This window comes from Gymnogyps californianus, chromosome 7, assembly GCF_018139145.2.
Source record: "Gymnogyps californianus isolate 813 chromosome 7, ASM1813914v2, whole genome shotgun sequence".
NCBI lineage: Eukaryota > Metazoa > Chordata > Aves > Accipitriformes > Cathartidae > Gymnogyps > Gymnogyps californianus.
Window position 1 is genome coordinate 9,261,052 of NC_059477.1, and position 24,737 is coordinate 9,285,788.

At 36.0% G+C, this 24,737-nt stretch overlaps 1 protein-coding gene and 1 long non-coding RNA gene across 3 annotated transcripts in view; one reads left to right on the forward strand and one right to left on the reverse strand.

Annotated features, from left to right (window-relative positions):
* Positions 1–2,899: 2,899 nt before the first annotated feature.
* Positions 2,900–24,737, reverse strand: part of HIBCH (3-hydroxyisobutyryl-CoA hydrolase) — a 48,451-nt gene continuing 26,613 nt past the window's right edge. For both annotated transcript variants that reach the window (XM_050899776.1, XM_050899775.1), the window contains exons 8-14: positions 20,166–20,311; positions 19,167–19,253; positions 17,133–17,191; positions 16,249–16,330; positions 10,074–10,193; positions 8,832–8,865; positions 2,900–3,714 (exon numbers count right to left, since the gene is read on the reverse strand). In XM_050899776.1, the coding sequence (XP_050755733.1) occupies positions 3,599–3,714; positions 8,832–8,865; positions 10,074–10,193; positions 16,249–16,330; positions 17,133–17,191; positions 19,167–19,253; positions 20,166–20,311 (644 nt within the window). In that variant the 3' untranslated portion in view covers positions 2,900–3,598. The remainder of the gene's footprint in view (positions 3,715–8,831; positions 8,866–10,073; positions 10,194–16,248; positions 16,331–17,132; positions 17,192–19,166; positions 19,254–20,165; positions 20,312–24,737) is intronic.
* LOC127018264 (uncharacterized) overlaps positions 4,876–24,737 on the forward strand; it is a 32,296-nt gene continuing 12,434 nt past the window's right edge. The window contains exons 1-2 of the long non-coding RNA XR_007766733.1: positions 4,876–4,950; positions 6,000–6,052. This is a non-coding gene — a long non-coding RNA (uncharacterized LOC127018264). The remainder of the gene's footprint in view (positions 4,951–5,999; positions 6,053–24,737) is intronic.

Genomic DNA, 24,737 nt, shown 5'->3' on the forward strand with positions numbered 1-24,737 from the left:
CTTGACTCAAGAATGTTAACACTGCCAAAGACACTAATTAAAAAAAAATAAAGAAAAAAAAGCCCAAACTCCATAGACATAATTTGCCAGATAGGTGAATAGCAGATAGAAAACTGCACTCAATTTAAGAGTGCATTTAGGTATATCTGTCTTGACCCTTGTACAAATACCTTGGTGGCTGCCATGGGGAGTTAGGTGATGCAATGCTTGCTATTGCAATGTCTCAAATCCTTTCTTTGGATGTAGCCTTAGCATCTGACACTCTTCTGGAGTCAGAATATCAGATGCACTTTTGAAAGCAGCTTCTCCATTGGCAGGCTGCCACTGCACAGTCCAACGGGAGGCAGAATTATAAAATAATATAAAGTAGCCTAAAGTTACAGCATAGCATCCGTACTGATAAATACTCAAAATTTCCCCAAAGGAGAAAGTTACCTAGGTATAATTAAACCTGCATCACAGTGAGCTTCCTGTTGGAGTACTTGCCGTGCGGGACGGCTGCCCTGCTTGCTCAGAGCGCCACCCATAACGCGACAGTGACTGAATCGCCTGCTGCTTGTTATGTCCAACCTGCCACTTACCTGCAACCACAAAGCTTGTCTTCCCTCATTAATGCTTGAAGATTACAGCAGCTTCAATATGGCCTGAAGTGCAATTCCAGCTGGTTTATGATGCTTTCTGTGACATTGGCACTTCAGGGAAAGCACGCAGCAAATGGAAAGCAAACAAGCTTAGAAACAACAGGGAGACAGCTTCTCACCAGGAAAATAATCTCTTTTACAAGACGCTGTCATTAATAAGTAATGTACTTACCCTTAATAAAAAAAAAATTAAAATCTGTTCAATACTACAGTCTGGTGAGAGATAGGAGGAGATCTCTTTCCAGAGTTCTGCTGTATTTTGAGTAGGCACAATACTAATATATAATAACAATAATAAAAATAAAGACTTCTTTACCTAAATAAAATTAAATCTGTTTAGTTATCATTAGATTACTTTAAGCTGTGCTGTAGTCTTTCCAGCTAAGTTGCCACTGATTCTTTGAGTTGATTTTGTGTAATAAAGGCAGTCCAGTATGGGACTGGCATACTCTGCAAAACCATTTACTTCTATTTAGGAGTTAAAAATACATTTGCTTTATATTTTCTCCAGGAAACATAAGTATAGTCTGAGTGGGTATGATGTGACTGACTTGATATTCTAATAATGGTTCAAAACACATTAACTGCAGCACAACTTTGTAAAATTAACATTTCTGGAGTAAGACACATCAGTATTTCCCAAATAAAACACACTACAGTATATTTTTACAGTATTTTTTCTGGAAAATATTTTCTTGTGGACCAAATAAAATTAAACTTACCATCTGCTTGTACGACTTTTATTTGATAAAAATGCACAGATTGGACAGGATCTTGTTACCATGAGTTTGGGATAATTCCTGTTCACATAAATTTTGGAAGCAACTGAACATGCAAGTCAAAGTTTATTGATTCAGAAGTATACTCTTGCTAAAACAATGTAAGTCCTTTTCAATCAGAGAAGGCATTGGGGAAGCAATCCCCAGTCCCTGGGGTTTACTATGTTTTTCATTGAATTCAGTCGCTGAAGATTGCTCCTTTTGCACAAAAATAATGGAATGAACCAATTTTTAAAAAATAAATTTAAAATAGCCATTGTTTAAGAATCTAAAACATATAAAAACTTCAAAAAATAAGGGGGGAGGTTTACATTTCTTACAGAACCAGCGTGAGGTAGAAATTCAAGTCATATTTTCAGAATTACCTTAAAGGTATTAATGAAATCTCTCAACTACTTTTGAAAATAAACTCAAGGACTGTCTCATAACAAATATGCACGTGGTAACATTAACTTGTAGCTGAAATTTTAACAATTTTATCGTAAAGATTCTAGTGAGAAACCAAGGTGCCACTTCTTCTTGATTTTGGTCTCCATTTTGCTCACCTCTAATTCTCTGAAAGTCACTCTAGTAGTTCACCTTGATGCCTGAATTTCCTGGACTTTGTTTCCAGGCAACAGCTTCTAAGAAGGAAGGAGCCTTAAGCCAGCGTAGACCATTACTGTCGGTAATAAAAAATGCCCAATGTTGAAAACTCCGTAACGGTTCTGCTGTAGCTCTGAATTTTTGAGTCCCCAGTGCTGATTACTGAGTATGTTATTTGAACAAAAGTTTTCTTCCTTTAGTCTCAGTGGTTCATCTTCAGAGAAGCCAAAATTTGTATGTGACCTGCCTATAACTGTAGAAACAAGTAGGAAGATATACTGATACATGATTTGATTAACCATAAAAAAGCATGTGGTCTTAATGTTGAAGAAAGATTAGTAGCTATGTGTTGCATATGCAATAGAAAAATTAATTTTACCCCCCAAAAGATTATACTTTTATCAAGGGGCTCTGGTTATGTCATATAACGTCAAGTATTACTAGTATCAGAACCCAGCAACCTTTAATGCACATACAACAAGGCTTTTTTGATGTATACTTAAATTTTGATCCCAACAAATACATTTCTTAGGATATGTTGCGTTAAAAAACTATACGATCCAGGTAGCAACAGATATTTCATGTTTTCCCCTATTCATTATCTTCAGTACATATTGCTGTGTTCCCCCTACTTTTCACAAATTTTCCACCCAGCAGACAGGATGTTGATGGGCACAAGCAAACGGGAACCCAGACTAGTTGGTACAGATAAACTCCAGCCGCTTGTAGTATTAGGGCCAGGCTGACCTCTACCACTAAAATCATTAGACAATCACTAACATCAACAGGAAATGTGCTGCTTAGCGTTCAGAGGAAGGTCTGAGACAGTTATTTCTTTACCACTGTTAAGACCAGGAAAAACTAGCAATTTTTGAAATCATGAAAACCTAATTATGCAGTTCAAGCAAATTTAATGGCATTTAAAAAAAAATGGTTTTACAAGCAAACAGAAGTGTGCTCTAGGCTCTGGCAATATTATGACATTTGAAACAATGTCTACATCACATAGCAAGACTGAATACTGACCAAATGTTAAATCAATAGAACAATTTCTTGCTCTCAGACTAATAATGTGTCAGTGACCTTTTATTTAAAAGACTACGTAACACCATGGATTTAGCATGTCTTGCATTTTCCTTTGTAGCTCTGACTGTTTTAAAGCTTTAAGTATATTCTATTTTCATTGTATAGAGAAGAATCTGAGGCACAATCCCAATTTAACAGATCAGCGACAGAGCCAAGAACACAAAGGTCTCCTGACTTCTTGCTTATTAGATCATCCCTTAACTATGCTGTCTCCCCCAAAGGTTCCTCCTAAACTAAGAGCTGATGCAAGAAATTAAATGTTAATCATTGTGTAACGCAATAAAAATAACAATTATTTGCCTTGAAGTAATTTTTCCCCTTATTAACCAGAGATATGATTATTTTGCTGTTATGGCAGCAGAACAAAAGAGAATGTTCCTGAATGCAAAAAATTAGACTTACGAATCTCAGGCTAGCTAAAAGAGTCTTGTCAAACTTTATCACACTACTATTAATTTTTATATCATAGAATTACGCAGATGTATAAGATGTCAATAGGCTTGATCTTTACAACTTGAGATCGTTGTTTCCCAGTGGCTTAAAACAATCGTCCACAAATTCATCACTGACTTCTTCTAGAGCAGCTGGCTTCCATCTGGGGGACTGGTCTTTGTCAATCAGCACTGTCAGGTGGAGTATAAAAACACAAAAGTTACTTGTAAACTTTCTCTAATTAAGATGACTTCAGATTGCATCAAGACAGACAACTACAGTGGATACATGGGGGAGAAAAATCAATATACGCTGGAGAAGACAGAGTTTCTGTAACATACATATTGCTACTCTAATAAAAATTCTTGAGTTGTCACCTGTCTAGAGACGTATCTGGGAGTTGCCTGATGATACAAGGAACAGTGGATCAACTCAGAAGTAGCCCAAGCTTTGAAGGAATAGACCCGAAATTAGTGCTTTCTGTTAGACCTACTACTCTTGCCTGACTTCTGCTTTTTCATGTGAAACTGGGAGCAGTACACATGATGCTCCTTTTGGACAAGGGCTTTCACATCTCTGTGCAAAATCCGACTCTTTGCAGGGTATAGGAGATGACTCAAACTACGTGTTAAATGCCTAAAGCTAATTTAAACACATCATATAAACTAATAATGAAATAACTAATGAGGAAAGAGTAAAGCAGAGTATCTTTGTAGGAAAACCAAGAATATTTACTGACAGATACTGCAGACCTATGTAGATTTAACTGTGAAGATTTGTATAATCTTAGTATGTATACTTTACGCTGTATCCTGGGAAATACGTCACTGAAGATAAAAACATCAGTGAATGAATCGCATGTAAAAGTGTAACAAGAAAATATCAATTCTCAAAAATCATTCCTTGTATCACAGGAATGTTGAAGGCATGTCAGCAAGAAGAGCTGCACCAGCAAACAACAATAAGACAAGAGAGAGTTTATTTGTGTGTAAAAATGACCAATATGAATGGAATTCCAGAGCATCCTTCCGAGCACCTTTCTGGCTCCAAGAAAACCCATAAAGGTATTACTCAAAATGTGAAATTTCTATGACTTAAAAAAGAACAGCTATAGTAACTGTGGCTCTCTAGGATGCACTGACTACCCAACATCCCTCCTCAACACACATTCCCTTCAGATGTGTGATATCAGCAACTGATTTGGAGATGCACCTGTGTCCTGGGAGACCTCCTGACCAACACAGCCCCCAGCATATAAGGGAGGATGGGCAGGAAGCACCTCTCAAGTTCCTCTGCTGAGAACAGAAATAAGTTTGTTGGTTTGGGTTTTTTTGACAAAGAGTTCAGAGTAGGATAGTTCTACAGGTGTGTGGACAGAAGACACTCACAGAGACTAGATATTTTGAAGAATAACAGCTGGTGTTTTGGTAAGTTGTCATGTCTTTCTAAACAGACTTCATTCTTGGTGACTAAACTAGAACCATCCAGGATACGAAATGTGTAAAAGAGTTGGATTTTAAGTTCAGTGGGAAGAATACCGACCTAAAAATTGTGTCTTATCAAAAGACAGGCGTTATGGCAGTTTGTGGTAAAAAACGTGACTTGAAAACTTCTTTTTAACTTTTCCCTCTATAACCAACACTTGGAAAGTGCCTAGAAAATAAATACCATTCAAATGACAACTGCACTAATTAATGTTTCTGTAGCTGAAGACACACAGGCATCACAACTCTTTAGATTGCATGTCCAAAGAGAAAGGAGAATCAGAGCCCTGCATCCGCTTATCTGCAAATACAGGACTAAGGACTCCTTGGATACAAATAAACACTAATTTTGAAAAGAAACCCATTATATAGATAGAAGCTGCAATTCCACAGAGAGTAGAATCCATGTGGGCAATTCTTTAGAAGAAATGTGCTGTAGAAGAGTGATTTTACTAGGTCATTCAACTGGGTAACTTACTGAAAAGTTATGATCCTACAAGTTAATTTTAAACATTGTGATGTGAAGCAATTGATTGGTTTGGGTCAAAATACATAATTGTCCCAAATCAACTATATTTATTCCATTGGAGTAGTACTTATCTAATGATTTTCTTCAGCTTTAGTTGAAGGTCACAATCGGGCCAAAATAGTCTTAACTGTTACCCACAAAAGCCAACACTGACTACAGAAGCTTTAAATTAGAGAGGAGAAAGGGAAAAAAAAAAAGTCCATGTGTATACTACTACAGCTTCAACTCTGAAATACAGTAGTAATTGCTGATAATTCTCTGCTCTGTGGCACTACTGTGTAATCAAGTTAATCTTTCTGTTTGGATCTGTGGCCAGTTTTACTCTGGTGGATAAACTGAATGCTCATAATGGTCTCTCCAATGAAATCTTTACTCTTATAGGAGTTAAAATATTTGTTTTCTAATAGTATTGTGAAAATATTCCCTTTCTGCATTAACTTCTGTATATTTTGTGTTTCTCCAGCTTGAGATATCGATCACTACAAGAACAGCACAAAAATTCTGAAGACTTCTAAGGTAGGCTAAGGGAAGTTCATTAAGATAAAAGTAACTGAACATAGACATTGTGTTAAGGGTTTGTTCTTGTGTTTTTACCTTTAAAAAAAAAAAAAATTCAAAACCCCTCTGTTCAGTAGCAGTGACTTTACCGTACTTCAATTAGTGTTCTGTTGCTTAGCTTCATTCAGCACAGTCAAAACGCTGATATTTCTAAGCACCTGAAATTCTGTTAGTTGCGATGAAATCTCTCTACCTACTCACTGACTGCAGGGGGGTTGTGTGCCCAGGGTAAGGCTCACATCTGCCAGCTGCTAGCACTGCAGGAGAGAGGGCAGAAGCCATACAGAAATAAGATCTTTGCAGGATCAGCAATATGTAGGCGGCCTTTACAATTCCATTTGAAGCGTATGTTCCTGCACAAATAGGAAGCTAATTTAACAGATTTTTGTCCCCTGAGGCTGCTGAGATTGTAGTCTACCTGGATGTGTTTGAGCACTGACTCCAAAAACGACCACTTTTCTTATGCAGTAAGAATTAAAAAACAAAATTCTTGGAAATTACCCAGAGCTATGCATTTCTTAGTTTATGTATTATTCTATAAATCAAGGTGAAAAATGGATACCTAAAGCGTTCAAAGATCACATTTACCATTATATGGGAAAATGTTGATGAAATATGATCTGTGTATTTCATGCTTTAAGGGTTTTGGTTTTTCTTTAGTAGCTCCAATCACAAGAATCATAAATGGGGAAGACTGTTTGCCAGCAGATTTTCAGTCTGGCTGAAAGAAAATTCACTAAAAGAAAAGACGAAATTTTGATCTCAGGTCAAAGCAGGTTTAAAAAGCTTTTAAACAACCTACTTCCCTAGCATGCCTATTAAAATTATGGTTTGAAGCAGATAAAAGCTGTTATTAAAACCTGACCTATGGCCATTGCTTCTGAAAAACAATCTTAAACTAAAATCTGATTATTCTATCTTAACTTTACTTTGTGGTAGATACTCTTGTGGTAGACAGGGTCAACAGCTGGCTCTTAAATGCCTGGAATGTAATGTTTTAATAAAGAAAAAGCTAATACTTAAGTTAACATTTTTATCATTTTCAGTTTTATTCACTATCATTGATCCTGTGAAATACTTAATAATCTTACTTCCTATTAAAAAGGATGCTCAGCACATTGTTGGATAATGATTTTTATGAGATTAGACCCAACTACAAAAATGATCTTGATCTTGAGTGAGAATCTGCACCACTCTTGAACACGAGAAACAATTTTAAGAAGGCAAATCTGAGAACAAGATATATGCAGTAAGCAGAGAGCAAAAGTACTTCAAGAACAAATTATTATTCTTAGCAGTCCCCTCAGTGCAGCTGGATCTCTGGTGGTGGTTTTTTTCTTCCCCTGATATAGTTAAGCCTTTGCTACATCATCCTATGTAAGAGAAGCTTCCCAACTGGTGTTCTTGCAGGTTTTTCTTTACAAGCAGTTTGTGTAATTCACTGGCCATACTGACAAGTGATTTGCTTTTGTTCTCCACCGCATCCCCAGATGGTTTAATGACCTTGTGCATTACAAGTGAGAATTTGGTTTGGTGTTCATCTGACTCTCAGACTTTGAGTTTGTCACTCCCTGAATAACTACATTTCAGCAGCTTATATGGTGATTTAGAATATATCCTAGGAATATTCTTTTTAAGGTATCTTTGTCCCCATTACCAACACTATGAAAACCATGTACTTCTCAACATGTGTGGTAAATTCTTCAAAGGAGTCTCTGCTAATAAGTGCTAAAGATTAATTAATTAAAATCAGAAACTTTTTCCATGCTGTACAAACAAACTCTGCATCTCTCACCTCAGGCTATCTTTAATACAGTATTACTAATAGTGAACACTCGAAACTAATATCTACTACTCAAGTGGATTTAAAACTACTTTAAAAAGACAGATATAAAAAATGAGGAGGAGGTGATAATACATACTCAAGTATACAACTGTGTGAATTAAAAGCCAGGTTGCCTCAACCCCAAAGTGTTATTCATCCAAATGTCTTGTACTGCAAGTTCCTTGGAAAAGGAAATGCCTCTGCTTTGTTTCATCTTGTGCTGAACAGTACATAAATAATTATTACAGTTTCTAACAGATGTGACATTGGGTTTGACAAACTGCACAGTGAATCAGCAGTAGAATCAAGGACAGAATCTAAGTCTGTCCCCTAGATGAACTTGCTGAGCTGCTGCTCTACTTTTACCACTACCTATCTTGACCAATGCCTTAAAATGCTGAATTATTTAACATTAAGTTTACATATATAGTTTTTTAATAGTAAGACACATCTATACAGAGATATTTTGGACATGGGTGAAAGTAGTGTCTGTTCTAACAATTTTCTACACAAACAGTTGTTCTTGACTGTGAGTCTTAAACCATCTTACAGCTGGCTGAACCAGCTATGTGGCAACACTAAATCTGGACACACAAATGATACACATAGCTACTCACTGCTGTCAGCATTAAATGTATTTTGAACTTTCCCAATGAACTGGTGAAACCTTTTCACGGTGCTGCGTTACCAGGTGGATAAATAACATTACGAAACTGAGATTACACATGGCTGTTACACTTTGGAACAAATAATAAATTTTGGCCATACAGGAGTCCAATAAGCAAAAGCTGGAGCAAGCTGGGAAGCGTTCTCTGGGCTGTTGCTGCATGCACTTTTCTTATCTCCAGAGAAGCAACACAACAGTGAGTTTGCATATTAAGGTTGAGAAATGTTTTTGGTGTGCCTGCTTACCTGCTCGAACCCCTTCATAGAAGTCATGGCCTCTCTGAAAGATTAAAAAAAAGTTGTAACATGACAGATTCTATTTATTCCATCTCTCCCTATCCCACTTCTGCTTGAAATGCAAGTTCTCAAGATTCAGTTAAATCCCACTTGTACTGTTCTCATCTAGTTCTACTTTCTCTTTACTTATTAAAGAGCTCTATATCCTCTTGCTTAAATGCAGCCAGAGCTCTTAAAATCAGTCTGTTGAACTGTAGTTGATCAGCCAACTTTTATGCAGTGCAAGCCCTCTCTCTGTGTTACATCTCCAATTTTTCTAAAGAGTTTTGCATGATGGGGGCTAAGGTGTGTAGCATCAGAAATTCTTCAGAGAAAGGCCAGTCTTCAGGAATTGTGATGTATTCTGCATACTTGAAACACTTTGCAGTTAAATGGCATCCTGGAAGGATCCGGTTATTTTTTATAAAGGCAAACATAACATTTAAATCCCTAAGAAATCTTCACTAGCAATGCAGCAACACTAGTTTCAGGAAAGATATGGCAAGGATACTGTCAGGCACTACAACATATCAAAATTAGATACGTTTTCACTCATATTTTTTTTTAAAGCATTTACTTCAACTATCACAAATCATTTAATCAGATACATAAAAATCTTATTTTAAAATGTGACAAAACTAATAATAAGGATGCCATGGGGAAGCTTTATGAGGAATTCGTTCAGATAATTCAGTTAGCAACTCTGTTCTACTGAAAGGATCACTTCCTCATATGTTATCCAAGTACTCAGATCTTACTACAAATAGTACTAAAATTTCTTGTTTTCTTTAATAAATTTATCACAGCACTCCCGAAAGGCAGTGATATACAACTATTCCTATCCTGCTGATGGGAACTGAGGCACTGAGAACTAAGTTATTTAAATAGTAAATCTGTTCAAGAACACCAGAGTTTTAAAATTATGGTCCAAATACAAAACTTTCTATATTGTAATATTATCATAGTTTTCTTAACAAAAGCCCTTTACCATTCCCATCTGACCATCATTAATGTAGTCTCCTTTGAGCTGCATATAAAGACATGGAACGGGAAAAAAGAAAGTGACAGCCTAACAAACACACAAAGAAGATATTGAAAATAAAAACCTATAAATTGTGAGCCCTTGATGTAATCTATACAAAACTTAGTCTCTGACAGGCTTGCTACCCCTCTGTGGCTGGAAAGAGACAAAGGTGTTGCCTGCTTGCTTACCATGCACGCTTGGCTCAGTCTGTATTCCATCGTGAGTACATCTTGTAAGCTCATGGAAGCTCCTTCTCTGAGCTGTCTAAGAGTCATCTTTAAGGATGTAGGTGACATCTTATTAATAGTCTGGGGAAGACATTAACAATTATTTTTATTCTCTTCAATTTAGACACATTTGTAAGTCTTTTTTGCATTTTAAACTTTGAAGTAAATGATGGCACTCTTCTCCCTGAGCTCACTTATGTGATACCTATTCGTCCTGCTCCCTCCCACCATGCTGTCATACTAAATGAACTTACTTGCATAAACTCTTATCAGCAAGATCTCTGGGATGTATGCCATGACTTGTAGAAAGCCTAGTACTCCTAAGGTCACATCATTTATGATCAAATTACTACTGGCCAGAGAATCTAATGCAGCTTGAAAGCGATTTCAAAACAGATTCTTTTGAGAAGTGAAGGCGAGTGTTACAAGCAATTATACTCCATTTCTGAATATTATATATAGTCTGAATTTTTCTTAGATGTTACTGATATTGTAGCTGATATTAGTACTGTACAGCATTTAAGTTTTATTTGGTACAATAGTCAGAGTAGTAAGGTAATAATAGTGAGATTAGCCACAAATTTTAAGTAGTTGCTTTATGATCATCTGCAAAGACTAGACAATATACTAAGAAGAAAATTGTGGAAGAAAAAATATTAAATCAAACATAAATGCATATTTGTCCAGGATTCCTGTCTGGGATCAACAGATACTGCAATAATTTAGTCCTGCATTGCTCTGCTGATAGGAAGCCTGGAGGTCTTGCCCTCCTTCTTTTGACAGAGCTACAGGCTATAAATATTATGCAACAGACAGGATCTGTTTAAGGCACACAAACAAATGCTGTAAATCTGGCTCTCATGACTATCCTTCAATTAACAGTATGCCAGTAAACAGTAGGGGGAGGTGGGGAGAAAGACAAAAACCTAGTTAAGAAAACAGAACTGAGCTTTAAAGCTTTCAGGGTTGTGGGGGAAAGGAGATAAATCTTATTGTTGCTGATCCTTGTTTTCTTACTCTAAACAAGACTCTTCTTCCCCTGTAAACCCAACTAAAAGCTATATATTATTCACAGTACAATAGAAATTTCCTGTTAATTAGGACATTTTTACCACCACTGAAAAGCAGCAGATGGTAAGATTTGCCTCTTTACATTATTTTCATTGCAGACATCAGACTCCTTACCCACGGACTGAAATGGCAGGTTTCCAGTCATCAACATTAACATTTTTTCTGGCTCCCAATTACTCTTCATCCCTCTCCAGACACCAGCTGATACAGCAGTGACCCATTTTGCCTAGTTAAGCTGGAAAACATGCAATTGCTATACAAGCAGGAGGCTATGCAATTGTACCTCAAAAGCACTGGTTCTGTCATTCTGTTATTTGCACATTGACCACTTTGCTTGAGAGAGAAGCTGGTTTAGAAAGAACTAACGCGGGCTCAAACTGTCAACATTTCTTGAGTTCTGGTAAAGCTCTCTAATAATGAGCTGCCTTTCAGCAGATAAAGAAACCAGCTATACCTCTAATTACATCACTATGTAGGTCTCAGATGGATAGCAACTCTTAACTGGACCCCTTATTTCCTGTAATGTGCTCTTGCTGGCTTTACCTTTGAACTGGACCTTTTCTCCTTTGAGTTTCACATTCTGTCATCTAGAAAGTCTTTGCTCAGACCAGGTTAAATGGTATGCACAGTGCAACCAGATGGTTCCCTAGGTGAAATGGTAATGGCAAGTTCTTTCTGGTCAAAGAAAGCACTGAAACAGGGAAGATCTGAAAACAGCACTTAACTAGTTTAGTGCATCCAGCAGCTGCCTTATCTTGGCATATCAATGAGGTTGAAGGTGGAGGAGGCACTGCCATAAATCAAGCTGAAGGAAGAGGAACAAGGCAAGAAAATGGGTAGGTGTAATTGCAGAAAAATGAGTCACCAGTGTATCTATAAATAAATTATCTGTACAAAGAGGAGGAGGGGATTGGTGCTAGGGAACAAGCCTGAAAAGGAGATAGGATAGGCTGAAGTGGAGAGTACTAAAATGCAAAGATGTCTTCATAGAAGTATTTGACATCTATTCCAGTATCTTTGAGACCAGCTTGATTTCAACATAATGATCCTGAAAGCTACAAGCTGAATTTGCAATAGACCCGAATTCCAATAAGATACTATCATAAGGTGACTGAATTAAGTGGCACTGACTCAGTGGAGTGCCTTACAAAAATAAGAGCTGGACTAGTGGCTGCATCTCTTGTCTCCAAGGCCCATTAAAGCTTCTGACCTGAGCTGTTGAGGGCTCTTGAAGGAGGCTTTCTTTAACTTACACTGGACCTCCGGGAGGTTTTTTTTGTTTATCACTTCCCTTGCAATAGATGAAGACACCCATCACTTACTTTCCGAGATACCAAAGCATTTGTTTGTCTGCACTGAACAATGGTTCTGGATGAGCTTTGACAAAATATTATTATCTAGCCAAAGCATGACAGGAAAGCTGCTTAAGGACAGATGTATTGCTCTCTTACTGGTCTGTTAACAGAGTTTCAGAGTGCTTCTTTACTTGAATTCAACACTACCATCCAGCTTCATTCCTGTAATCTATCTCAGCTACTTGCTGCATACCCATTTAAAGTTTCAGGAGCTAGTGTCTGCATCCCAGCCTGACCAGTAGATCTGGACAAGGTGTCTTGTAATTCTTAGTCTCTGCAGTGTCCTGCACACTACACTGGAATTCATTCAGTAACAATGAAGGCTATTAAATCATATGAAGTATCAGTGCTCAGAAGGTGTGCTGTCCTGCCAAAAAAAAGCTGTAAGAAAGCATCATGTGAAAACCAAGTCAAATATCTGATGCTTTTCAGGTTTTGACCCCACATGCTTACTTCATCCAATTAGAAGTAGTACTTATGTCACTCAGATTAAAGCTTTTCGGCTCATGTAAATCCTGAAAACATAGTAATGCTATAAAGTAAAAGGTTTTAAAAAATATTTCACTATGAGTTCAAAAAATGTGTTAGTACTCTAGCTTTCTACCTATTTGTAACTGGGTTCAAAATGTGATTTAAATCATGAAGCCATTCTCAAGTAGAATTTTAACAAGTTTACATTCTTATTCATGCAAACCACTTAAGTATCAGACACATGAAAGCCTGCCAAGCAGGCATGTTTTGAAAGTAAAAAGCAGAAGTACTGTAGATTGAACAGAACAGGATACCTGAGATAGCATGGCTCACCGCATACTTGGATTACAGCAGAACTAGTAGTTCCATTTTATTAATACTGGAAGGTATCTGTACATCCAAGGTATGGATGTACCAAGGTGTACCTCCAAATTAGGGTATTTGTATTAGACTTTCAGTTAGGGCTTATTCCATAAGCTTACTAATACATATCATAATAAATATGCAGGGAAACAAAGAAAATAAGCATACACATTGCTGTTACTGAATCCTTTACAGTATCTATATTTATCATTTGAATGTGCTGTTGCTCCTGTACCTGGACACTGAAGTAAAACCTTGGTTTCACAAAGTTACAGGAAACTATCACCTATGGACATACTCTTGGTACCGTGATACTACTGATGAGGAAAATTACTTGCTTCACACAAGTCAGTGAACTTCTGTCAAGGATAATGTCTGATAATCTTAGACTGTCATGGTTTTGCTACATGTTCCCTGCTCTAACCAGTTCTTTGAACTCTGCTCCTCTGAGCGATGTGACAGCAGGCCAGTGCTGTCTGTAGGTGTTGTAAAATGCTCAACTGCCAGGGTGCAAGCTATCATTCTTCCTCCAGCTACAATTAAGTTTAATTACAATTCTGCTTCCCTAGTAAAACAAGACCTCCAGTTTAACTGGCAAGCATTTCCTGGAGAAAGCCAGATTTATACCTGAATCCCTTTAACTTTTTTTCCCCCCACAAATGCATTTTCCTTCTTTGGTTTTGTGGATTTTTCACAGAAGAAATGAAGTATCTGATCCTACAAGCTTCCTTAATCCTACTGCTTAGCATAGAATGTGTGCTGTTAGAAACTTGTCTGAAACTTATGTACTTGTTCACACTAATAAGCCTTGCACATGCTAGAAAATGTGTTGGTTTTTTTTTCACAAATTTCTGTATGGACAGAAGCAACTCATATTAACAGTCTCACTTCTTGAACAGAACATACAACAGACAATTGTTCAGGAACTTCCGTCAACTCCAAGGACAGTCATTCATTTACAAATCATATGAAAGAAAAAAGCTGCTATAAAGTCCTATTAAAGACATGAAATAAGAAAACCAAAGAAGCAACAAAAGAGCCTTTTTTTTGTTCAGGAATTAAAAATCAGTTACACAAAATCATAACTTTGAAGTAGATGACATAGTTTTAAGTTCTAAATTAAAAATATGAAACAAATGTACCCCCCTGAACAACAACATTTTTTTTAATAGGGGAGATCTGAGTTATGAGGCTGTAGATGAAGGAAGCAAGTTGAGCAGGTTTGGGTAACTAGAGCAAATGTGGCAGAACAAACTATCTAGTTAACATATTTCAGTAACAAAGTGTTTCCAGACTGCTTGCATCTTTTGTAGTAGAAACTGTATTTTGAACAAAGCACCCTTTAAAGGCTATATGCTATTTTAAAAAGTTCCACTAGGTCTGATTATGTTTTAAAGTGTCATAAAATTGTATGAAATTAACTTAGGAAAAGTTATATGCAAATAATTCTTGATTGTTTTCAACCTCCACTGAAACTAATCAATATAATATCCCTGCAGAATTATATTAAACTTTATAAAATCTACAAATAAAATACTGCCTTGTAACTCAATACCATAAAGAAATAAGAGCCACCAAAAGTGACTGCTATTAATGTGCTATCAAACTGTCTCAACAGACCTTAATATAAGTACTTTCCATGCCACCTATAACATGGGGAAAAAGTGAAGAACTGAATCATACAGCCTATATAGTTTGGGGGAAAACCATGATGGTAGCCTATGGTAGAATTCAGGTCTACAAACACAGAAAACTATTATTCTGGCACTAGCTCATTTGACTACTTCATTCAATGAAACTTGAATACAAGTGGGGAAAAAAATTAGCTTTCCCTTTAAATCAGTTTTGCTTTTGTAATACATATGCTAAATTTCTTGCAATGTACTAGGCATACTGGTTGGCACAAAGACAATTTTAAAACTTCCTTTCTCAAAAACTGTTTGAGAGTTCCAGTGACAAAATGTTAAATCTTTAATTAAAAACTAAAATCAAAAGTGTATCTGTGTATCTGGGACAGGATTCCTAATGTTAATGATACTACATTATGAAATTATATTCCTTCTGCTCAAATGAAAGTCCAAAGATAATGGATGTTTTGTTTTATTACAAGAGCAGGATTTCTTCTGTGAGCTGTAACTAAAGTTAAACTTTTTAGTTAACTAAAAGCTGTAACTAAACTCCAACTTTTGTTGGAGAAATGCTTGTGTTCTATCCAATTGCAAGTACTATTTTAATAGCTCCAAGACAAACTTCTACAAGGCACCTGAATACAGCTACTTCAAAGGAAAAAGAGAAAATACATTACTTATAAATGAATATAAGTTGCTTCTTGCTTTTGAGGCTGAAGTGTGTATTAAGTGTGTAGTATTACTGTACATTTTTTAGCAGTGACTACATCCAACACTCAGAAATGCATTAAAAAGATAAAAAAATACTTTGTGATGATAAATTGCTTGCTGTTTATCCAAATGAGGTATCTGGAATGGAAGAAAAAGAACAGCATTGTTCTGGCACTGTTTTATTCCGACCCTTGGCAATTAAATGAGAAGCTGTAAAAGGAACCTTTGTCACCAACAACCCCCTGACCATGGGGAGGGGAAAAGGGAAAGGGAGTTTGGTTTTTTACTAGATTATGATTTTATGCAACATATGATGGTATTCATTGTGTGGTTTTACAGAGGAATATTCTTGTCTGAGTAGAACTACTGACAATCCCACAGGACTATATGTAAGAACCTGAGGATCTCAGTCCAATGTCCTACTGGTGTTATGTAGTGTATTAGTTATGTTAATAAGGTGACTAAAGTCTGCCCCATGATAAGAAAGTACAGAACTAGACTTAAAATCTGTAACAAAAATAACATAGAAGACATTACCTCTAGCTGTTTAATGGCAAAAGGAGAACCATCTTGCTTTAATTTTTTAACAATTTCTTCCATACTATTTGCTGAAAAAAGACTAAAAGAAAAAAAATAAGTTAATAAATGAATGAACTGCTTCAGCCTTCCTCTTCCCTATGAAGTGCTAGTAACACAGACATTAGAAACAGAGCGTAACCACCTGACTTGGCTTTTCTTAGCAATGTGTTCCATGTTGTTCAGCTTTAAGTAACTCAGTTGACAGGCATCTCCTCTTCCTTTACAAATCTCTAGCATTTCAATAAACCTCACTCACAAACTCTGACATTTATACAGAATCTTTAATTACTACCATCAGTCTTAGCTAAAGATTTGATGTGTTATAAAAATACAGATATCAGCTCCATTCCACTGGTTTGGTGTCAACATCTTTCGTCTCTAAACTTAGTTACTGCCATCCTTCTTCAAGAGTTTTATCTGCTTCTTATGACTCTCACTTATTTCTCTTTCTCCTTCTGATACACCGAAGTTCCAAACAATCATAGAAATGGCCTTATACCAATGAGTATAAATGCACTACGTAACATTTCCTGTCCAACTGAACAATTACTCTCACAAATCTCCATCCAATTTCTATAGAAAATGTTCATTTTAATGTGCCATAGGGTAGTTGCTTAATATAAGGGTGTATGAATCGGGCAACTATGCTGAAGTATTTAATATACTGATGAGTGAAATATTTAATGAGCTTCAGATAAAGCTCCCTAAAGACAAAAATAGTTTAAATTACTAACTTGAATGTCACTTCTATCACCTTATCTGTGGAACACTGATACTGTTACTGGATTTAACTTCATGTTCTCTATCCAAAAGAATAAAAAAGAGGAAAGATTGGTGAATACCTGTTAATCTTCTCCATATGTTCATCAAGTACAAACTCCTTTTCTTGATCAACTTTGCTCTATTTAAAAAGCAAATACATATTTTACTTCGGTATTTTAGACTGAAAAGCTTATCAGTACTGAAAAATTTCAATGACTTGTGTTACAGAAATATCATAATATCATAACTGAACATTTAATATTCATAAGACACTGACATTTTTAATGAATTACAATTTTGCAGTGTGTATAAATGAACTTGTCACTTTATCTTGTGAATGTTAAAGATGTCACCTCAATGCAGTGCTTGCTCTGAGCTACTACGTATGCATATTTGACTGGGTGGTTATCTTGTACACAAGTAATCATGATTATTCTATCAATACATTTCTATCAAATACACTAAGAAAACCAGTGTAGATAAATCTACTAAAAAACCTGAGAATGTTTAAAAAAAAGTTTGATTTTCTTAAAAAATATACAGGCATGTATATATTTATTTTTTTAAAAAAGAAAAAAATGCATTTCTCTAGCTTTTCTCTGTCATTTTACAAAATTTTATTTAGACAACTAAAGAATGTGAAAGATCTGTTGGCCTTATGTGGAAAGTCTGTCAAATGTTTCATATCTTCTGGCATTAAGCGGTTTAGGACATAAGCAGATGTTTCAGTAACAGAGCTGAAGCTGAGAAAGGTTCCCTGTCACTTCAGCTCTGATAACTAAAAGTACACAGCTTCCTTCTCCATTCAATATCATCTTGTAAAGCAGTATACTGCAACATGTAATCACTCTTATTTCATAGCTTTCTATTTTGTCACAATAATCAGTACTACTCTTTAAATTAGCTTATCCCATTTATTTTTCTAATTAATCTTTATATATGAACTTAGTAATTCCAAACCAGAAATAACAAGAGTAGACACTGCTCATTTTAAAGCCAAACAACTGGGGAGTAATACTCAGAATGACTGAATACATTGAACCCTGATTTGACTCCAGAAGTTTCTTTTGAAATAAATTACAATGCACATCAAAACAGCTCAAATAACCACTGAATAAACTGATTATAAAGCCAAAACCTTTTATTTTCATGCCCATTGTTACATGGGACTACTACAAATACTAATTATGTATTATCAATACAGTTACATTCACCTCCAAAATCACAACAGAGAACTATGAGTTTGTCCACTGGGAAAACAGCACCTTTCTCCCCCTGGAAATATTGCTTTAAGACCTCAGATGCTTTCCCTACAATGTATCGTACTCTGCTAATACTTATCCTATTGATAAATGCTGTGCTTATTCACAGTCTTTCAATTATCTCAAGGTTACAAACATATAAAATACTTGAGAAATTAAAGGAACAACTTCAGCCTTTAAATTCAGGCTTCAAATCTGGACTGCAGATGGTCTGCATCAAAATAATGCTAAGATTTACATCAAATGCATCAAGCTAGCAAAATATTTCTTCAGGTCGATAAAGTTTCTGGGATGGAAGTATAACATCCACTTCCCAGTCAGCAGTGTAGCATTTAGTAACTGGCACTATAACTTCTGCAGCTTCTGGACTAGGCCAGTAGTTCTGCCCCTGTAGTTTGTGTTTGTCAGATTCCCTGAATTTCAGGCTAACTCCCCAGATTGGGAGTTGTACATGATGGCAAGTGCAGTCTGCTAGTGGCTACCTATTTTGCCTTCTGCAAAGTGTGCTAGAAATCCAAGAATAACAGGGGGAAAATTAAGCAGCAATATATTTTCTGCATCATCATGCTACTGGCTGGAAACTTCCATGCACACACAGAAAGAGAGCGAGCTGATCACAATAGGAATTTGAGGGGTATCCAAAATGAATAAAAAGTGAAGAAAGATTTTTAAATTTTAATTTTGACCACTGTAGGCATTAGTGCTACAAATTAGTATTTTATAGAGTGCAAAGAGTTTGGAAACCCATTATTTTTTAACCATAAAACAAATGATCAGTAGCATGGATAAAAAAGAATTTGTATTTACATATATTTAACAATTCTGCTTGATTTCCATAACTGATCAGATTACCTTCACATGGTAAGAGTTCAATAAGTCTGCAATATTTTCTGTTGAAGGAGATTTCAGTGCTATCAGGTCTTTCTCTAAGGCAGGTAGCTATTAAAAATAAGATTTAATTAAAAGTAAGTACAACAAAATGTACTACTTGGATTATTACTGCTATGGTAATAGTACTATATAGTATATACGTATATAAACACCCCCACCCCACCAACTTTTGGACAGATCTTAGAGGTACCAAGTAAACAGGACAAGGAGCCAGAGTTCACTCTTCAGTGTTGAACCATTTGGATTTAATTACGTCTGCAGGGAGCAGCAAAGAACTCCGCTTCCCAAGCCGACCCCCAATGCAGTGCTACAGCTGCAGCAGGTAAAGCCAGCCTACAACAGTCTGAGAGGAAAGAGCAGGAGCCTGGCAACCATGCTATGCTCAAAATAGTATCTAACCAGCTCCACAATGACAGTCACGGGTCTTTACACAGAGAAGGAAAGCAAGTCATTGCTTCTCCTTCACTTATGTCCATGTAAGTTACTGGAATATTATGACTGACTTTATCAAATATACTAATTTTTACACTTTCTTACAGCCACTCTAAGAAACAAATAGGATATCTGTTAAGGAGACTGATAAAGAACACATTAATGGGGTGTTACCTAGCTTAAAAACTTTGCAGTTGTAGAAATAATCTCTAATTTCAGACACTGCTGTCTAAATTATACAATTTTTCAAGCAACTTCAATTATGCTCAGTAAATCATGCCCCTCAACAGCAGAACCATGAATACAGCAACATTTGCTCCCTCTTCCAAGCAAAGCTGTCACTAGCTGGCAAGTGTTACAATGACAGCTTGAGAGTATCTTATGATCCCCGTTCACAGTGCACGGCCAGCTAATATAATTACGCCTCTGCATACGCTCAAGTTGGTAAAAGTATATTGGTGTGCTACACAACTCATTTGTCATTATGGTTGTAGGCTGTGCCCTTGCTAGCACTGGTTAGCAGCTTACCTTTTCGGATTCTACAAAATGTGTAGCAATGCCAGCTTTTAGTACATCTCTTCCTTTCAGCCTAAATCCTGTTAGTGCAAGGTAATAGCCAATCTTTCCTGATAGTCTTGGCAAGAAATATCCTCCACCTACATCAGGAAAAAGGCCTGCAATAAACAAAACAAAAAAAATGTGAAGGGAGAAGAACTTGCCCTAATCGTGCATGTAACTTAGTAGCCATTTCTTCTTGTCTCACTTTTATCTCCCTGACTTAGGCATTGCTCTCTTGCCCAAGTTTCTTTTTGACTTGGTTTGACATTTCTCTGTCATCAAAACCGTTCCTAAAAGCAAACTCTTGAACACCTTCCAAACTGTATCCTTTCCACTGGCACATAATTTACAAACTTATACCAGACAACAGTGTTCATTCTATTTGGCAACAACTTGAGAAATTTTTAGATGCCTGAAGAATCGAGCGTGCTCTCAGCAAAAAACAGAAGTGACACAAAGAATTGTGAAATAATTTGTGCAAACTCAAACTGGATGCTGCTTTTTCTCTGAAATCTTTTATTATGATAAAAATATCTAGCAATGATGAAGTGACTTTTGCACAGCCAAGTTTGAACAAATTTTGGGGCTGAGAATTCATTAATAGATCAACAATATTGCCAGGGTCTTCCTGAAGGTGGAGGCATGAGATGCTGACCTAATACCTGGCTTTTTGACAGGACTATAACTAACATGCAATTTAAAAAAAACTATAAAACTTTCCAGTTTAGTGACTGTCTTACATTTATATTTTTTTTTAAATCTACAGAGTAGGGTAACTTTTAAAAATTCAAAGCTGTGAATAAAATTTAAAAGACTTTTAAAAGTTGTAATTGAGAAATAGATAACTAGTTTTATCAAAGCTCAAGTATTTAAAATCATCACTTTGTTAACATCTACCTTATTCTGTTATATACATTAATCACAAAATAAATTCAAACACTTTTTGTAACTTTTAACATACTTAAACTTAAAAATTAAGCTTAGCTGTATCAATCTCAGACATTGACATGGAAAGAAGCAGTGTCCAGTTACTACTTCAAAATAATCACCAATGGTGCATTCATGAAACTGAATGTCTTTTGAAGAAATTAAAGGTATGGTGTTGTTTTTTTTCACTGAGAGACTAAATGAAACATGAAAATAAATGAAAAAGAATACAAATGAGCAATAAGAAACTTGGAAAACACTTGCCAAAGCGGAGATATTAACTGGGAACATTAAGATGTATGTAAGGAGTTTAAATGGGGTTCTGATAGAAGGTGGTAATATTTCACTCACAATTAATTGGTTTCAGTGACAAAAAAGTCAATGTATGTATTATAGAAAGACCCTATTACAAGTATTTTAAGATGTGGGAAATTAGTGGTCCCTGAATATTCCTCCCCCTTGGACGGAATCAAGGGGAGGTTTCTTTCAGACAGCTTCTCTTCAGTGTTTTCCTCTTCTCAATAATCTTTAAAGTTCATCACTGCCTTATGTTCTCACCCATCTCTCAGCTTCTCCTCTGGTTCCCTCTTGGTCCTCCCTTAGTTCTGCTGCCTCTAATACATCACAACGTTGTTTTTAGGAGCCACTTCCTATCAGTTATAGTTGTAGTATTCTATTCCCATTCCCACTGGTGTGCGTGTTGCCATTAACTGATTTATTCCTCATCCCACAGGCTACTGAGACATACAGTTCTTCTCCTAAAATGCTGAATGTCTTGTTGGCGCCCTTTAAAAGCCCTAAGCTGTATTAACCGAAATTCATCACTTACCTTCTTTTCCATCTGTACGCGCATTCTGAATAGTCTACTCTGCATTTTACCTTCTCAGTTTGAGCCATCATATCTATAATGTTGATGCCAAGACTGTCATTTAATTTTATGTTTCTATTCATCTGTCTCCCCTTGGATATTCTAGTACTGAAAAAAAAAATCCCTCATTTCAAAATGAAACTTCTCTTACAAATGCCCTCCAAAGCAAAAAGGCAATTATTATTCTCCCCATCCACTAGGACAGCAAGAGCAACAACCTTTTCCTGTTTGCTGTAATTAAAATACCGATGCTGAAGTACTGTTCTCCCCATGCTCCAGTAGGTTTCCAGAGGAAAAGCCATCTTCCTATTGGGATCTATAGGGCCCTTCCACATGGCCATACACAGGGAAATTAGTTCTAAATAAACTGTGAAGTTGATTAGCTTAAGTTGCTTTAGAGGTGAATAAAACTAAATTGAATGAAGGTTTCTTTAATTATTAAGGAATTTACAAACAGGATTAGTAAAGTGGATTAGTTACACCTTCAAACTTGGTTGCATAAACGTAGTCTGCTATAGCTTGTACTGTATCCTTTTCAAGGTCCCTGTCTTCCTTTTTTCTTATAATTTTACTCCTCTTGTCCCTGTTCTACATATTCCTCTTAATTCTCTCAATAATGCTTCCCATATGTTTCTGCTTGCTACTGGGTTTCTCTTAACGTATTCCATATACTTGATTTTTTTCCTTTTGATAGCGTTTACCAATTATTTCTCAAATCCCTACTTAAATAAGAGAAGAACTGAATGTCTGCTAGGCTGACCAGGCTAAAAACCTGTATGCTGTAAAGCTGACTTGCAATCTGTGCTGAGACAGATGCAACACACTTCACTATAATCCGAATTGTGAAACGCTGCAGTTGCCAAGCATAAGATAAAGGTAGTGCTACTACATTCCTACCTTATCTTGCAGAGGTGGTTGGAAATTTATTAGTAAATGACTTATAGAAAGCTAAAAACTTAGAAGGATATACAAGAAAGTGTCCACTATTATTATAACATCACCTTAATGCCCACCTCTTACAATATACTTTCACCTTTTGTTCTTCCTACCAGTGGTTTTTCCACACCCTCCTACATCTAAGCTGCTTTCCAGTGCTTTATCTTATCTATGTCAGTTTCAAACTCCTATAATCTAGAACTGCCTTTTATTTCTATTTGCAAATTGGTATATCTATCTGTATCTTTTTATTTATGGTAGTGTATAAATGCAGTATAGTTGTGTGAAAATGTAGCAGCTGAATGAACGCTTTGTTTTCATTTCACAGAAAAGGTGTAATGCCTACTGAAATAAGTGAACATATGAAAAAATTGATTAATACAGTATCTAGACAGCTAGACATTTTAAACATACACCACAGAGATCAAAACAGCTAAGCCCTTTAATCCAGACAGATTTCAGTGGCTTTACTTCTAATTGATCCTAAAAGGGTTTTAATTACTTTCTTTCCTAAGCAAGTTCTAAGCTTTTCCTTTACATGTCTTCACAGTCTATTTTTGTTTAAGTCCTTGTCAACACAAAACGTACATAAAGTACATCATTTTTGTTAATATAAGACTACTCATATCTTTACCTTTGAAGAAGAAAGCAAAGAAGGTATCTTTATTATTAGAACAATTTTATATGCCAAAGAACCTCTCTGTTTAGTTTTAAAAAAAATATATATATTGTTTCCTTCAAATGGTTTTCTTGTACAACAACTGATTATGAACTTCAGGAGTTTAGCAAATTCATGTTGTATTAATGCTTGAACTATTTAGTTTACTAAGTTTTCCTTCAGCAGAGAAAAATATTTGGAGGGCTGCGATAGGTTTGTTTTTCTCATCCCAAACTTATTTGTTCAGAAAAATTACACGACATTTATCATCTAGCAGGAATTGCTCTAATATTTTTTTCAGGAGTTAAAATGATAATGAGCTTGCTTACATTTGGGGAGATTTATTATGTTTTATTTGACCTGATGCTCACAGCTTATTTAATATTTTAAGGATTTCAGAATAAGTCTTGTGAAATCTTTCAAAAAGACTGGATAGCAATAAACAATAGATAATATGTGTAAGACACCCTTTAAAAATATGAAAAATGCTAGACCTTTTAAGCATTACTAATGGGGGCAGTACAAAAATCCAATCACTAGCTAAGCATGCACTTTAATTTTAGTTGTAATGACATTATTGTACTTAAAATATTCTCAACAAAAGCAGAATATTATAACTTTTATTCTCTTTTCAGAACTGAGTCCTGATTTTTTTTAACATTATTTCTTAGTTTTAACATTATGTAACTATTTGGAAATTCTTTTAAGAAAATAATGGTCACTACTCCTTACAACTAATTCTTTGAGGTGAAACTATGATTGAACCTAATAGCACCATGTCTGGTGCCATTTAAGCTGTTTAACCACCAGATAACGTTCTCCATTCTGAATAAATGTGCTCAATAGGGCCACATATTAGACTAGCCTCATTCTCCTGCTCGAGGACATAAAGATAAGAACAATTGCAATCATCCTTCAGCTGCCTTGCCTTAAAGATGTAGAAACTAGAAATTTTGCAGGAGAGAAATGCAGGATAGGTTATAGGTTTTGAGCACTCTTCATAAACACTGTTGATAGGCAGGGAGAAGGGACTTAAACACTGATGAAAGCATTAATGGAGTATATATGCCAGACAATAATAGGTTCAATGTGGATACCCTGTTGGTGCCAGGATTGGCTTGAAGAGAAACGTGAATGATTTCACAGGAGGGTT